Below are 15,630 nucleotides of genomic sequence, written 5' to 3' on the forward strand. Positions count from 1 at the left end.
GCCCTGAATTGAGTGGAGCGAGTTGCCGACGTCAATTCGCGCCCCCGTTACTCTGAATGCGAAAGGGTCGCGTCTTATCTTCACTCGACTCCATCTTCAGGCATCAACTCGACAAACCTACGAACCTCGAATCGAACTACCCCAGCCCACGACCTACGCGGAGACCGAGTACATACCTACCCACAACCTGAGAGCTTACGCCACACAGAAGTTGGAGATGTTGAGGCGTGGAGGCAGCCACCGTGAACACATTTCCTCCGAGTGACAGGACGGCGTGTGGGAGCCTTGAGGGCTTGTACGACCGGGCAAGCATCCTTTTTCGAACCTGGCACGATGGAGAATATTGATCTCACGGTTAATCGACGCACCGAGCCCGCCCAATCTTCCATCGCCTGCTGCTGTGGTCGCGCCGATTGCGCCCTGCTCAGGAAGAACTGCACAATCCTCGAAACTGTCGAAAAAGATGTCCACACTGCAGCACAGCTGGGCCAGGTACGTCTATATGTCACTGCCATAGATTACTTTTCTGTGTTCATTTGTGTCGTGTGCGGTGTCTTTTGCTGTCCCCACTGGGAGGGCTCATTTGCGAGCCGCATACCAGTCGTGGTGATATTATCGTCAGTTACGCTTGCACCCAAAGGAAACATTTCCTTCTTCACTTCCTAGTCTACTGTGTGCGAAAGCAATGGAGGAAAAGTCTGCAGAAACGTTCCAGCACTCGACGCTGACATTCGCCCTGCAGGCTCTTTTGGCCCGGCATGAGGCCTACATGGCTGATGCGGAGCGTGATCGAATCAGTTCCTTGACGCGGATCGAAAAGTTGGAGCATGACAAGCACGAGTTGGAAACTCAAAACGCCAATAAGATCGAGGAGAATCGACAGTTGCTGGACCAGCTCGAACAACTGAATAACACTGTCTCCGAGAGCGACACGAAGATACGGAGCCTCGAGGCGAGCCTTTCATCATCACAGCAAGCCGTTCGCCGACTCGAGGCTGCTGCTGCCCGCGCTGAAGACGCTGAACGACATTTGGCGGCACTGGAGGAAGAGCAGAATCAGCTGCACCATGAGCTACGTCTGACCAAGGAGGATGCGCGCTCGCATGCGCAACGGTGCAAGGAAGCCCAGCGGGGTATACTTGACATGCAGGACCAGCTCGAGCACATGGAGAAGGAGGCCAGGAAGGAGCGCGAACGCCACGTTGAGGTCATGGATCGTATGGAACGCCAACGCGAGGTGGAGAAGCAGCTGGACACGGCGGCTGGCCGGCTCAAGGGAGCGGCTGCAACGAAAACCATGGGGAACGAGAAGAATGGAAGCAATGTGGTAAACCACTTTGTGAGGGATCTGCTTCAGGACAATGCGAACCTGCAGCTTGGTATTGCCGAGCTGCGGGAGATGTTGCTGAACTCAAACGACGAGATCCAGTCGCTCAGAGAACAGCTCATGCACCACCAGCCGGTGGATGAAGAGGCTGTAAGCGTGCCCCCGAACCTCAAAGAGGAGCTGGAGCCGCATCAACGGGCAGGCACGAGACTGTCGCAGGAGCTACACATACATCATCATTATCACGTACAGAAGCAGGAGGCCAAGAAGCCGAGAAAGAAGCGGCAAGGCTTGACACCGGGCGTGCTACAACCTCCGACTATATCGCCCGCAGCAGCAATACTCTCATCACCAGCAGCTGCTGCTAGCCTGTCACAGCCCGACAGGCACCCACCGACGCATGCGGGTGCTTGGACACCACTGTCCAACCCACCGTCCGAGTTTGCGTCTTCCGTGCCAAGCTCGCCTCGATCAAACAGGGTCAGTTCCCTATTTGACACAAACACTTTCGACACCGGACTGCCCATGTCCCCGATTACGAGTCTCGATCCGACATCCCCGACCTGGCGTGCACACCACAAGCGACCCTCTGCTGCATCATATCAGAGCTTCCAAAGTTTCCAGACAATACCCCACATGGACCTGTCCGATGCCAGTGGCACACCGTGTCACCAACGAGGCTATTTTGACAACACCATACATGAGGAAGACGAGGATGCTCCGCCGATCGACGAGGACAGTCCCGGCCTCACGCACCCCGAAGCCTCCACTGAGGACTCCATGGAAGGCTCTGCTGCCGAGGACTCTGAGTTCTCGAGCGACTATCTGCCGCCCCCTCGCCTACGCCGGGCGACATCACACGAGTCCATCATGTCATTATCGGGAGGCCTCGACATTCACACCCTCAAGGCTCGCCCTAGCCAGATGACGTTGAGGCCCATCGGGGGTCTGGAGGCAGTTGTCACCGGCGTGACCGCCCAGCCGACATTGTCGCGCGCGACGGCGAAACGCAGCGACGCCGCGTTGCGGGATCACTTTGCTGGGAAGCAGAGCTACCGCTCCGTCTCGTCTCCGATGAGCGCAGCACCGTCTCGTAGCTCGTCGCCCGCATCGCAGAAAGGCATCACGGGCGGCCTGGGTAAATTAGTAGGCTGGCGACCCTGGGGTGCCAACAGCTCCAACAATCCCGACAGTGCTCATAACACGCCTACCAAGGCTGTGGACGTCCTGACGCCAACGACGGAAAATAAAGCTGAAAAGGCGTGGAGTCGAACACCAGGCATCAACCAGCCTGGGTCTATACCTGGCTTCCAGCAATACTGGGCCTCACAGCGTCGCAAGGGCGCTCCGGCGAAGGTTACGGCCGAAGTGATCAACCACGACGTACTCAGCGAGAGCTTGCGGGAGTAACACTTGCTTATCTGTCCAACACTCATTCTTCTTTCCTTACTGTTTGGGGGTTGCATTGACAGGTACGGCGGCACTGGTCTTGGGCGTTTGTTTAATGGTGGAACACGGAGAAACAACATTTTGCATACACACAGCGTTTGGGGAAAGAGAAGATACCCTGGTCATGACTGACCCCTTCATTTGTATACACACAAAACACTATCGCAAATTAATATAATTCATCAAACCTCGTTTCATTCATTCATTGCATCGTCACGACCCATGTTGCTCGTTAAAGCTCTGATTTAGCATTGTCCAGTACGTCGTGTCGACGCCCTGGAACGTCCAGTTATCAGCTCCAGCTGGAAAGTCCATCCATCCTCCTGGCACATCGTACTCGTCCCCGTTGAAAGCCTGTATACCATTTGCCACGTCTCCGGCAACGTTGTCGCTCGCTGGAAACGTAAAATCATTGAAATCGAAACTCAGGAACGGTGCCGAATCAGCTGGGCCCACGCCATTCAGCGTGCTAGCAGGTGCTGGCAATGCATCTGACGGCGCGTCCACAGGCGGTGCGGGCTTGGGGTTGATGTTCACGGTGCCGAGAAAGGGGACAGACAAATGCACATCTGAGTCAAGGCCCTGTCCAGATAATATGGGTAGCATGGCTCGGATGGTCTCGGCGCTTTCACTGGAGAGCTTGTCAGTCTTGTGCTGGCCCATTGCCAGAAGGCTCTCATGGGTGGCTTCGACGAGGCTACGGTCGCTCTCGCGCTGCGGATCGACCTGCCCCAGGTGACCGAGCATGAGTGTCATGGCGGCTATGAGGGCGGAGTAGTCAATATGACGACCCGCGACGTAGACGATGTAGTCCTTTCGAAAGGCGAGGAATCGCTCGAGGACCGCGCGGCTGGCGCGCATGCAGGTCAGGCGGTTGAAGCTGTAGCGGTCGCCGCCCTTCATCAGGTACGGTAGGTGCAGGAGGATGAGAAGTGTGTAGTGTCGTACTTGGAGACGGATGGCGGAGCACTCGGAGAGCATGTCAAGGGGCGACCGGCTCAAAGCCGCCGAGATGTCTGGGATGGCCCACCACGTGTTTTCCACTAGGCAGGCCGTGTTCTCGAGCTGCAGATCGAGAGCTTGTGTGACGGCGTATGCGTCTGGTTGGTCGACGCCCTCGTTCCGCTCCGAGATCTTGCGCGCGACGGTGGCGTAGGACTTGCCTAGGTTGTCCAGCGGCGTAGAGGACGGATCAAAGGGCGGGTCATTGCGCGAGCCAAAGGGCAACCCCAGAATCAGCGAGTGGTATCGGTCTCCGCACTGGATCCTGAACCAGAGAGTGGCTGGGTCGGCGTGGCGGCTGGACAGGGACCGTGGCGGGGGCGGGATCTTCTTGTCGAGGCCCATGAGCTGGGCCATGCTGAGGGCACGACGGCATGTCATCCAAGCCTTCCGGAGCTGTCCCGCGTCGCCCTGAATCATGGTCATGAGAACCAGGCACTCGATGCCCTCGATGCTGCCGATGAGGGGGTCGCTGGAGAGGACCCAGTCCTCGGAGGCACCGAGCCAGTTGGCCAGGACATGGCAGGGACGTTTGCCGTGAAAGTCTGCCGCAATGGAGGCGAAGACAACGGGAGAAAGATTCTGCACGCATACAGCGTACTGTAGTAACCGCCGAGTGATGAGGACCGGGTGTGTGTCCGGCGTAGGGTAGTGGGGATCGGCCAGAGACGCCTGAGTCTCAATGTTGGGAGACGTTGCTGGATGAAATCCCGACAAGACCGTCGTAGCACCAGGTGAACTGTACGCCAAGGTAGAGCGGAGCTTTCCTGTGGGAAGGAGAGCATAGAGATCGCGCGATATCTGCTTGAGCTTTTCTGACAACCGGGGCCCAGCAGGCGAAGAGTACTGCCGACTGTAGGGGGACCCAGACGCGCTCTGGGATGGCGTCGGGGCCTGTGTGTCGAGCAGAATGGCATGTCGCGCGGCTGAGGTCTCGAGAAGGTCATCCTCCATGTCCCTGGGATAAATGTACTCATTCGCCTTGGATTGTGGGTCGGCCAGTCTGCCCATCATGGCTTCCAGGCGGATGAGGCGCTGCGCGAGGGCTTCATCCTGGGGACGTGAGGATTTGGATGAGGCTGGATGGGACGATGGTGTCGGGAGATTGTCATCGTCGAGCGGTGTCTCTTGAGACACACATGACGCCCCTTTGGCCTCGCAGTTCACACAGACAGGGTCGCTGTCGCGCGCAAAGGTGCATTTGATCTTGCGCCGGCGGCCTGTGGATGATTCGTCAGTACGGTCTGGCGGTCGCGCTTACATACGGACGCGGTGGGCAGGAATACGTACACTCCCAACAACTGTGAGTTCCCTTGCGGACCTTGCGCTTCTTGCTGGCAGGTTCAGGCGTGCGCATGGTGTGTCTTTCGATTCGGCCGAAGTGACGGATGAATTCAGATGGGAATCTGGCGGGAAGTCGAGGCCATGTGAGGTTGTAAGATTGATCATTGACACGCGGAGTTTACCTCCTCTAGCTCCGGAAGGATTCGTTTGGGTAAGGTACATGTAAACTGTAGGCATTTGATTGCTGACAGGTAGCCATCTAGCCGTGTCACAGGCATTGGACTCATCCTGCCAGCAAATGAGGCTGATTTCGATAATTTCTTCCACAAACCTGCCCACGAGCGGAGGCAGATCTTAGTGTGAGGCGCGTCCTTTTGAGCGATGGTGCAGCAGCCTGCTCCAGGAGCAACCCGCTCATCCTTTTTGATGTACCTGGTTCCAATTACAGCCTGACCAAACAGCTCATACCACCGCAGGCCAGAGCCTTTGACCGCGATGAGGTGCGAGGTTGACGATGTGGATGCGCTATTAAGTAGGTGAATCGATGGCAAAGCCTCATTTGCTACAGCGTCCGAGTCAAGTCGCGACAGAGGGAGCTTGATGAATGACTAACACTTTTGAGTGCAAACTGTTCCAAAATCTGTTAGCGGCCCAGTATTTCCACACGACCATCCCTGGTCATTTGTCATCCTCTTCATGCACTGGTCTCCATCGTGAAATCTCACTGTGGTCAAGGAATCAACATGTCAATTTCAGTAAACACAGGCTGAAGTCCTCGCCAGAGCACTTTTGTTCATCCAGTGTCTTTGAACATGGCGACCAACCCGATTGTCATCGATGCGCTGCCAGAGCCCACCGTGGAGCCAGCGTCCGCCAGGCGAAAGGGTGAGTGAGCTGGCTGCCACGACAACATGAAGCTATGTCAAGACGTGTGCTGACAAGATCCGATCTAAGCCTGCGATTTGTGTTTCACAAAGAAGATAAAATGTGATATGCTCAAGCCCGTCTGCTCCAACTGCAAGCTGTACAACGCAGACTGCCAAACCACCAGCGTGGCAAGGAAAAGGCAGACCAACAGCAGGCCAAAGCAGGCAGTCAAGATCCGTGAGGCCGAGACGAAGGAGTACGTGACAAGTCGGCTCACTCATTGGTCATCTACATCACTAAACCGTGTGCTAGGCTTGCCGAGGAGAATGAGAGCCTCAAGAAACGACTGGCTCGGATCGAGGAGCAGCTCCAACAGATACTCGAGGCCGCGAAGCAGGAACATGCCCTGGCCACAGCCTCAGCCCCAGTTTCTTCGACAAACGGTAGTACCCCCGAGGAACTCGCGAGGAAGTGTAGCCCTGAAGAGCTCAAAGGGCCGAGCGCTTGGCGCTTCGATCCAGTTGAGCCAAGTCTGTATCACGGTCCTGGTGATGATGATCTGCCTTTGCCGCCATTGGATGTAGGTCATGGCCCCTTTGCATAGTAAACATAAAGGTAAATCCGCTAATCAGACCGATTAGCAACTCATGCCCTACGTCGACCACTACTTCAACACATTCAACAGGGCTCTCCCGCTCTTCGACCAGGCAGTCTTCATGCGCATGATGCGCGATTGGCACCACACTGACCGTCCCAAGCGGGACCGAGCTATCTGGGCCGCCATCCTCATGGTCTGCGCCATGGGCCTCCGGTCCCCTATTCCTGGAGACGAGGCTCCCACCATTGACCAGCGGGCTCGCACCGACTGGGCAAACCGCTGCATGCGCAATGCTCAGTCAGTCATGTCCGAGCTCGTTACCCGCGAGAAGGACCTTCTGGGCGTGCAGGTTCTACTCTCGTTGGTCTGCCTGTTCCACAACAGCAGCGACTCTCGGCCTGCGAGCGTCCTCGTGGGCACGGCGGTGCGGCTCGCCCAGAGACTGCAGCTGCACTCCAACGCCTCATCACGGCTTTACGCGCCCGGCGAAGTTCTTCTGCGGCACCGCGTCTTCTGGATCGCCTACCTCTTCGACAAGGACCTTTCGCTCCGAGGGCAGGCGCCCTCTGCACAGCAAGACGCCGACATTGACATTTCACTTCCGCCCATGAACCCGCCGGACGGAGCAGGTCTGATCTACACTTCCGACAAGAAAACCTGCCTCAACACATTCCGGATACGCTTGGGTCTATCCCATATCCAAGGCAAGATATTCGACAACCTGTACTCGAACCGCGCCAGTAAAGTACAGGGCGCTGAACGAAGACAGCGCATAGCGGCGTTGAGCACCATGCTCGAGCAGTGGTATGCTCGCATCCCACCGGCCTTTCGCATCGAGCACGTATCGTCCACCGTCGATGAGTCCGAGCTCGTTCAGATGGTCAAGCTTCACCACGCGTATCTTTTGGCCGTGGTGCACACGCACGGCATCTACTCGCATGAAAGTGAGTGGTTCGGCCGCATCAGCTCCATGAGCAAAGCCATGATCCAAGACTATGCGATGACGATCCTTGGGCCGACGTCGAAACGCGCCACCGAATCCCAGGAGCCTCCGATGGCGCAGGGCTGGAAGCAGTGTGTTGACTTGAGCCGGAAATGTATCAGGCTGTTCCAGGACGCGACGCCCACGGAATGTCTTATCTGGTATGTTACTGCTCTGGCGGTAAGGCCGCCTCGCTGACAGTTCTAGGCAATGCAGCTGCGCGCACTTTTCGGGGCTGATTGTTCTTCTCGCCAACAACCTCATGCATCCAACCCACCCGGACGCCTGGATAGACCAGGAACTCAGCAACAAAGCGGTCAAGCTCCTGAACGATCTCGTTAGTGTTCTCCCGGCCAATGCATTTGACACGCTGTGCGTCGTGGTCAACGAGCTGCAGAAAAAGGCGAGTACGGCTGTCGACGCTGCGAGATTGGCGGCCGCCCAGACGGATTGGATGCAAGCCAGCGACGGCAATTTACTACTAGAGGACCTGGGCGATGAGATGGGATTCCCCGTCTTCGCTGACGATGAAGATATTACGGGAGCTTTCGAACTGGATGACACCTGGGACCACCTGTTGTCGAACGACAATGCTGTCGTTGGGGGAGCTGAGTTCCAGGCATGAGCTTGGCTCGCAACCAGTTCAGAGCAAGGAAGCAACTGGGGCGCACCCTGGCGCGAGCCGGCTGAGGCCTGAAACAATGTCTCTTGCAGCCCAGTCTTATCGCGAATTGAGTTCGCTGGCTTCCTCAGAGATGTACAAAAGTGCAATCGCGCATCATGTCTGGTTGGACACGTGACGATGAGAACCTCGCCGCAAGACAGAAATACATTGCCAAGTCGGGACGAGGCGCCCCCAACGCACGGCAGTGATAACAGAGTTGCCCCGGATCCCCAAAGCTGCACATCATTGCTGACTGCATGTGCATTCCAACGACGGCGACGACGTCAGGAGCTTGCTCACGTGCCCACAGCTGTCTGTTGATGAGCGATGCTGCACAATCCAAAGAGGAGCGGCATCCTGTGAACAGTTCGTATTGTGGAATTTGGCTGCCGTTGGTTGTCAAGTAGTAATAATTAATATGATGTATTTCGGCGCAGGAGGATTGCAGCATTCTGATGAAAGGAAGGGTGGGCCTGCCGTAAAGCCGCGCGGCAGCACATGTACGGCGACTCACCACTTTATTAGGTTCCTAGGCATAACGACAACGTTAAAACTCAATAACGCCTAACATTATTAACCTTCCCGTTACGAGTCTTTAATCGATGAGAAATAAAGTTGGAATCGCTTCAAGCTGCCCAGGAACTGGCCGCAAGGCGCCCCTGAGAGACCTGCTCTGAAACGCGACCGACCCCCTCCTCCACTCCTGAGGCTAGGATTTCGTCGAAAGTTGGTGCATGATCTACCCAGTCTAGCTTAGCCAGGCCTGGTGCGTATCGCGCCCCTGACGCTTTCTTAGCCTCGCGCATGTAGAGCGGGATTGGGGAACGAATGACTTCGCACCGCCTAGGAATCTAGGATGGGCGTTCGATCCACATCGCTCTTCTGAATCTGCACCTGAGATAAGCGTGGTGGAACTTGAAACCCTTTGAGCACAAGACCTGTGTTGACGCGTGTTAGGCTCGCACGCCATTTGTGTCGCCAAATGCACAATCCCAGCTTGCGTGTGAGAATACGAGGATACGTCGGAGATCTACTATAAAACATACGCATCTGGCTTGGGCCCTTGGGGCTGCCCCAGTCCCCAATCGCCGCTGCCTGCCCCTGGACCCCTTTCTCGGCCGGCAGAGGGGCATCCAGACCCCTTTTGAATTTTTTTCCAGAGCCTGCCTGCACTGAGGATTGGACAGTGGACAGTGGAGGCTGCCGCTCACGCTAGGCCTAGGGGCCACTGCAGTGGCTACTGCACAGCGGCTCCGACAAAGATGCGGGTTTCGGGCAAGAGCAGCAAGACCGACTGGATCTTCGACGACGGGAGACTCACCCACTCACTTTTGATCCTTTGACCTCTTGTCTCCAGTCTTCACTCCTAACCTGTCCTGTCCCTCACCTCTGCTAATTCTGTTGCTTCTGGCCTCTTGTTGCATTTCCTTGCTCTGATCCTTTGTCCTCGGTCCTTCCATCGTCCTGTCTCGACTGGACGTCCGCGCTTGCTGTGGAATATCTTGAGACAGTCTCACTGCCGACCTGGTGCCAACAGTGAGCAACCAGCCTGCGAAAGCTTCACCTTCGCTACACTCTTTACGATACTCCTCCGTCCCGTCCTCTTCGTCCACTCCTTTCGGCCGGATCCTCGAACCCCGACCACGATACAATAAGCTTAAACTTTATATTCCGACCGACATCCCACCCTCACCATGGCTATCGGAGACGAGGGCAACGTCAAATGGGTTGACGTAAGTGCTGGCGCAACTCCCTAAGAACTTTCCCCATGTCTCGCGAGGCCGTGGTCACACAAACGCTACCCACATGTCTCACCCGAGCACCACACGAGACACAAAGAACATAGAGAGGGTATATGCTAACACTTCCTCCCAGGGCCTTCGAGGCGTAGCCTCTGCGCTCGTCGTGATCAAGCACATCTCGGCTGGCTGGTTCACGTACCTGCTCTGGCCCGCAAGTGATGCAAAGGCCGCCCCCGTCCTGCTGCAGCTGCCCTACTTCCGCGTCCTTATCCAGGGCCGCATCGGCGTCGCCATCTTCTGCCTCGTCACCGGCTATGTCTGCGCCCTCAAGCCGGTTAAGAACTTCAACTCGGGTACCCAGACCGTTGCCTTTACCTCGATGAGCCGATCCGCCATCCGTCGTGTCCCTCGACTCGTGCTTCCCGTCGCCATCATCATCCTCATCAGCTGCATCGCGACCCAGATGGGCGCCTTCCTCATTGCGAACCACTGCGACGGGTACGGACTGCCCGAGACGAGCCCCCGCCAGCGCGACAACATCTTCCTCGCCCTCGGTGCCGCGTTCAAGGACCTGCTCAACGTGTGGACGCATGGCCAAAGTGAATACGGAGCAGAGCTCTGGACCATGATGCCCATCCTCAAGGGTGCCTTCTGGGTCTACATCTTCCTCATCGCGACCGCCTACGTCCAGCAGAAGTGGCGCATGGCCATTGCCCTGGCGCTTACCCTGTTCCGCTGGGCGTGCAACGACCCCTTCTTCGGCATGCAGTTCTTCTTTGGCGCCTTCATGGCCGATCTGCAGAACCTCGACCCTGGCTCGTTCAGCAAGCTGCAGGCCATGTCCTCAAACAGCTCCATGCGTGGCGCCCTGTCCATCTTCTTCCTCGTCGTCGGGCTCTTCGTCGCCTCGCTTCCCGACAAGCACTCTGAGTGGCAGCCGTGGTCCGACTCCCTCCACAAATTCCTCGAGTCGATCCTCCCCGCGAGCCCCGACTTTCCTCGCTTCGCATCCGGCATCGGACTCGACATCATCGTGGTGGGACTGCACCTCTCGCCCATGGCCCGCGGCATTCTCGCCAACAGATTCTTCCTCTTCCTCGGCCGCATGTCGTTCGCCGTATACCTCCTCCACAACCAGATCCTCCGCTCGGTGCTCTGCTGGATGATCTACGGCATTGCGGTCCCCGCCGAGGGCGAGCCGCATCTCGTCTTTGACAGCCCGTTCCGCCTCTTCATGGTTCTGCCCTTGTATTTCGCACTCACCTACGGCTCGGCGTATCTCTGGACGACCCATGTGGATGCGTTCTGCGCGCGGGTTTCGGAGCGCATGGTCGGCGTCATCAAGGAGAACCAGAACGAAAAGGCCCCTCCATTGCTGCCCCAGTCTCAGCAGGGACAGCACCGTTCATAATCAGCACATTGTGTAATGCGGGATATAGCTTGAGACTAGCGGCGTCTTGGATATTAATTTGTATCATATAATCGAGGACCTTTGGATTTACTTTGGCATGGAAGCGGCTCATGGATCCTGCGATCTGGACGTACAAGTAGCAAGCGGGTTGATACTCGGAAGAAGCTGAGGGTGACAGACTTTCAATTGTTTTCGTTGCTGAATATATTTTCTTCCTGTTCAGGATTCTTTCCTGTAAGCGATTGGCCAGGTTCTGACTGAGGCCGCCCGTTCCCCGGATCGACGCAATTACCCAATCGAGTGCTAAGATTCGACCCATCGACGGACGATACGCCGCGATATGAGGTATCCGCGTACGCGCACGAACATCGGGCAAGCATTTCCTCGTCAGACATAACGACAGTGCAGGGTAGCGTTTGTCTCTGTGCCTTCGTTCCTGTTCTCGTACAATTGCTCCATGCGCGCAGCTATTGCGGCAGGTATGGCAGACATTCTTCCACTTTCGCCTCCGGACGTCCAAGTGAGCCGGCTCTAGCCTACCCTACATTCATCCCTTAGACAGGGAAGCGGATTGAAGTTGCGTGAAATCAGGTGCTCGAGGTAACTTGAAGGCAGCTGGGAATACCTCGACGCGGAGAGGCCAGCGGTCAGCAACGGCCTGCATTCCCAGCGTCTCTAGGCTTCTGGAAAAGCCCAAAATTGCGCACGAGGATCGTGTCGCGAGTCGCGTTGTCAAAAAGGTCCCATTGTATCATTTGGTTGTCCGCCCTCGGACACGGCTTGAGTAACTTGGTGTTGTCATCGTACAGCAAGCCGTGCAGCCGGATGCAACCAACAGACACTCGGTGTTGAATTAAACTTGAAACCGTGGCCGACTGGATCACGCATACGTGCCTCTGTGAACGAGCAGGCTCCATGTCTGCTTAAGCGCCTCCCTTGATCTAGTAGAACTTGCACGTACTGTACAATAACATGTCGAGTGCGTGCCAACCAGCAAAAGCCAGATCTGGGGTAGTTGACCTGTCGACTTCAAGTTGTATGCGATAATGCGAGCCACACCATGGGGAGGTGGCCTGGGCCTAGGCTCACAGACAGCCGAGTTGGGAAAGAATTCGCCGACGTGGAGGTTGGAGAGAGAGGCGGATCTACGTACGTACCGGCCAAGGATTCTCGCTGGGTTACCCCAATCCCCAAGTCCGAGGCGATCGCCTGGGTCCGTTGGAAGAGCGAGGTCCGCATGGAGCTTGGAAACTATCCATCTTCTGGGAGAGGGCTTGCGAAGCTTGCGAGCCTCGCCATGAAGATCAAAAGTTGACCTGGAAGCGAGCGATTTTCCCGCTCTATCATAAGTAGGAGAGGTCCCTCGAGCGGAATACACCGACTAACCAACTTGTCGTTCCCTACTTGAATTTTTGAAGCCATCTACAGCAACCACCCAGAATGCCTAAACCCGCCGAACTCACCACGCTCGGCATCAGCGCCTTCAAATCGATTGCGCTGCAGCCCGCGCTGCCCGCGGCGCTGCTCATCCTTCTCGACCGCGTACCGAGGGAGATGCTGGCCCATTTCATCGACCCAGCTAAGCTGCACTACTACCTTGGCACGCCCCAGGCGCGCAATGTGCTCAAGATCTTCCTGGCCCTGGGTGTCGTGAGGCTGGTGAACCGCTGGCTGAGCGCGGCCGCACTCAACAACTGGAGCTTCAGCACGAGGTCCACGTGGCATTGGCAGAGCGAGCTCGCCGTCGTCACGGGAGGATGCATGGGCATCGGCAGGAGCATCGTCGACGGTCTCGTCGCGCGAGGCGTGCAGGTGGCCATCCTGGACGTGGCGCCTCTGCCCGAGGACCTGGCCAAGATCTCGACGGTCAAGTACTGGAAGTGTGATATCACAGTACCGGACGAGGTCAGGGCGGCGGCGGACGACATTCGTCGGCGCATCGGCCATCCGTCTATCCTCATCAACAACGCCGGCATCGTCAACAGCACTTCCATCCTCGACACGCCCGACGAATTCCTGAAGAAGATCATGGGCGTCAACCTCATGAGCCTGTGGTACACGACCAAGGAGTTCATGCCCAACATGATCCTCAAGGATAAGGGCCACATTATCACCGTCGCCAGCATGGCCTCGTACGTCGCCGTCCCGACCGCCGCGCACTACTCAGCCACCAAGTCGGGCGCGCTCGCGTTCAACGAGGCCCTCAAGGCGGAGATCAAGCATATCCATCGTGCCGCGGGCGTCTTGACGACGAGTGTGCATCCCATGTGGGTCGACACCAACCTGACGGCTCCGTTTGGCGACCGCATCCGCAAGACTCAGGGGAAGATGCTGGGGCCGGAGGATGTTGCCCGTCCCGTGCTCAAGCAGATTTTTAGCGGAAAGGGGGGACATGTGTTCGCCCCAGCAGAGACGAGTTGGATCAGCGTGGTGCGCGGGCTACCTTCCTGGATGCAGGAGACGTTGAGGGACGTGGCGGGGAAGGATTCGTCAGCCATGTACAAGAATGAGCACTGAGCAGAGAAGACGAGGACATAGTTTCACAATACAACTACTACTATGGAAGTACAGGCATCTCAAAGTTCGTCGCTAGATCAAACCATAATCCTCGGAAGCCCCCCTCGCGCGCAGCCCAGACAAGGTCAACAAACCGAACAAAGTCGACCCCATGACGAGGATGTCTCGAAAAGGACGCCAGCTGGGGCACAATGTTCATACCCAGCCCCTTCACCTCCAACATGGCGACGAGGAGTGGAAACGCGACGGGTAAGCCTTTCATCTCGGGCGGTGCCCAAGCCATGAAGCCAGAGATCTCGGCGACGATCATGTGCGCATCGCCCGCGACCGGCTCATCCCGGACCCCGAGCGGATAACGCAGGCGATGGATGATGAGCAGGGCTGCACGGCGATAGACCCTTGCCTGGAGGAGCATGGCGGCCGTCTCCATTGGCGTGAACGAGGTGTAGAACCAGACGGGCGGTTTTGGCTCCCAGGCTCGTATTTGCGCCTCGACCTCGGAGAATGCATCGTCGACATCGTCCTCGAGGGGACCATAGGCAGCCGCCGTGAACAGGGCCCCAAAAGCCTTGGAGCGCGCACTGCACTCGCACAGCTTGTGCAGAAGGGGCAGTAACGTCCAACAGAGCCCCAGCTGCCGGTCGACAATGAAGCGGTCACACGTGGCCACGTTTACAATGGGGATCTCCCGCCGGACCAAGGACTCGACCGTGTCAATCCAGACGGGCGTGACGGTGATGGGATCGAGGCTTTCTTGCTCCAGCAGGTCACCGTAGTATGACTTGACGGCCAGCAGCGCACTGCGCAGGATAGGCTGCGCCGAGGTGCATATGGTGGCAATGTGGTACACGAGCAGTATCTGGCCCACCATGAGGATGGCGGCCGCATCCTCGGGCTTGACCGTGTTCGCGTTCTGCAGGACACGCAGGCAGTCTCGCCCAGCCGAGATGTCTACCTCGCCCAGGGGCCGGATGCGCTGATGCTCCAGGTCCCAGAGCGTGAAGACGGTCTGGTAGGCGCTGAGCACAATGGCATCGGCGGAGTGGGCGATGGACTGGATGGCTCGCTGGAAGGCGGGCGCGAAGGAGGAGCCGATCATGAAATCGGCGTGAAAGGTGTAGAACATGTCCTTGTCATGAAGGACAGCGTGCACCAGAGCTCGTGGGGTTGTGTCTGGTGGCAGAGTGTGCTGTCTGCCCACGGGCCATGCTGGCGATAGGGGGTCGAGGAATGGCGAAGGTGTCGTGACACTGGTCGCCGGCGGCGAGACAGGAGCAACTTGTTGTGGTTGTTGTGGTTCCTCTTGCGCATATGCATCATCCAGGTTCAAAATGTCGACGAGTCCATAGGGCAATGGTTTGGCGGTCGGTCGGCGTCCAATGCGTTTGGGACGCCTCTCAAAGAGGCAGGCGACCTTTTGCTGCTCACATCTCTGACACGACTTCTTGTCCTTGTCAACGAGACACTTTTCCTTGCGTTTCGAGCAGCGATCACAGGCGACAGACGGCATCGTCGCGGTGTCACCCACGCAAAGGACTAGAACCACTGTCCGGGCAGCTGCCGCAGCCTTCATACCCTTTGCAGAGTGCAGATGCCGTCAAATGTCGATTGCGGGGCGAAGCCAGAGCTAGAAGATGCGTGCCGAGGCTACGCTCAGCGAGAGATGTGCATGGATGGGCTTGCGAAGCTTGCGAGGGCTGCATGGGGAGGGCGGGGAATGTCGATCTGGATTCTGGGGTCGGCGATATCTTGCCCCTTTGGGAGCCGCCTGTAGGGTCGGATCATCG

At 57.2% G+C, this 15,630-nt stretch overlaps 6 protein-coding genes across 6 annotated transcripts; 4 read left to right on the forward strand and 2 right to left on the reverse strand.

The window, feature by feature from the left end:
• The first annotated feature begins 92 nt into the window (after positions 1-92).
• Positions 93-2,863, forward strand: F5Z01DRAFT_550001 (uncharacterized protein). Its single transcript, XM_046260605.1, has 2 exons — positions 93-492; positions 743-2,863. The coding sequence occupies exons 1-2, from the start codon at positions 334-336 to the stop codon at positions 2,735-2,737; spliced, it is 2,154 nt and encodes a 717-aa protein (XP_046119539.1). The 5' UTR covers positions 93-333; the 3' UTR covers positions 2,738-2,863.
• A 126-nt stretch (positions 2,864-2,989) lies between these two features.
• F5Z01DRAFT_672921 (uncharacterized protein) lies at positions 2,990-5,135 on the reverse strand (the record flags this gene model as incomplete). Its single annotated transcript, XM_046264872.1, has 2 exons — positions 2,990-4,998; positions 5,069-5,135. The coding sequence occupies 2 exons, from the start codon at positions 5,133-5,135 to the stop codon at positions 2,990-2,992; spliced, it is 2,076 nt and encodes a 691-aa protein (XP_046119540.1).
• Positions 5,136-5,724: 589 nt separating this feature from the next.
• On the forward strand, positions 5,725-8,196 carry F5Z01DRAFT_549964 (fungal-specific transcription factor domain-containing protein). Its single transcript, XM_046260604.1, has 5 exons — positions 5,725-5,947; positions 6,017-6,185; positions 6,242-6,509; positions 6,571-7,670; positions 7,717-8,196. The coding sequence occupies exons 1-5, from the start codon at positions 5,875-5,877 to the stop codon at positions 8,132-8,134; spliced, it is 2,028 nt and encodes a 675-aa protein (XP_046119541.1). The 5' UTR covers positions 5,725-5,874; the 3' UTR covers positions 8,135-8,196.
• Positions 8,197-9,505: 1,309 nt separating this feature from the next.
• F5Z01DRAFT_550105 (acyltransferase 3) lies at positions 9,506-11,533 on the forward strand. Its single transcript, XM_046260609.1, has 2 exons — positions 9,506-9,906; positions 10,049-11,533. The coding sequence occupies exons 1-2, from the start codon at positions 9,868-9,870 to the stop codon at positions 11,324-11,326; spliced, it is 1,317 nt and encodes a 438-aa protein (XP_046119542.1). The 5' UTR covers positions 9,506-9,867; the 3' UTR covers positions 11,327-11,533.
• Positions 11,534-12,504: 971 nt separating this feature from the next.
• Positions 12,505-13,863, forward strand: F5Z01DRAFT_550038 (uncharacterized protein). Its single transcript, XM_046260606.1, has one exon. It carries the CDS (start codon positions 12,767-12,769, stop codon positions 13,841-13,843), a length of 1,077 nt encoding a protein of 358 aa, XP_046119543.1. The 5' UTR covers positions 12,505-12,766; the 3' UTR covers positions 13,844-13,863.
• Positions 13,864-13,883: 20 nt separating this feature from the next.
• F5Z01DRAFT_672925 (uncharacterized protein) lies at positions 13,884-15,353 on the reverse strand (the record flags this gene model as incomplete). Its single annotated transcript, XM_046264873.1, has 1 exon — positions 13,884-15,353. One exon carries the CDS (start codon positions 15,351-15,353, stop codon positions 13,884-13,886), a length of 1,470 nt encoding a protein of 489 aa, XP_046119544.1.
• Positions 15,354-15,630: the final 277 nt, after the last annotated feature.

This window comes from Emericellopsis atlantica (genome assembly GCF_019669845.1).
Source record: "Emericellopsis atlantica unplaced genomic scaffold F5Z01scaffold_9, whole genome shotgun sequence".
Taxonomy (NCBI): Eukaryota; Fungi; Ascomycota; class Sordariomycetes; order Hypocreales; family Bionectriaceae; genus Emericellopsis; species Emericellopsis atlantica.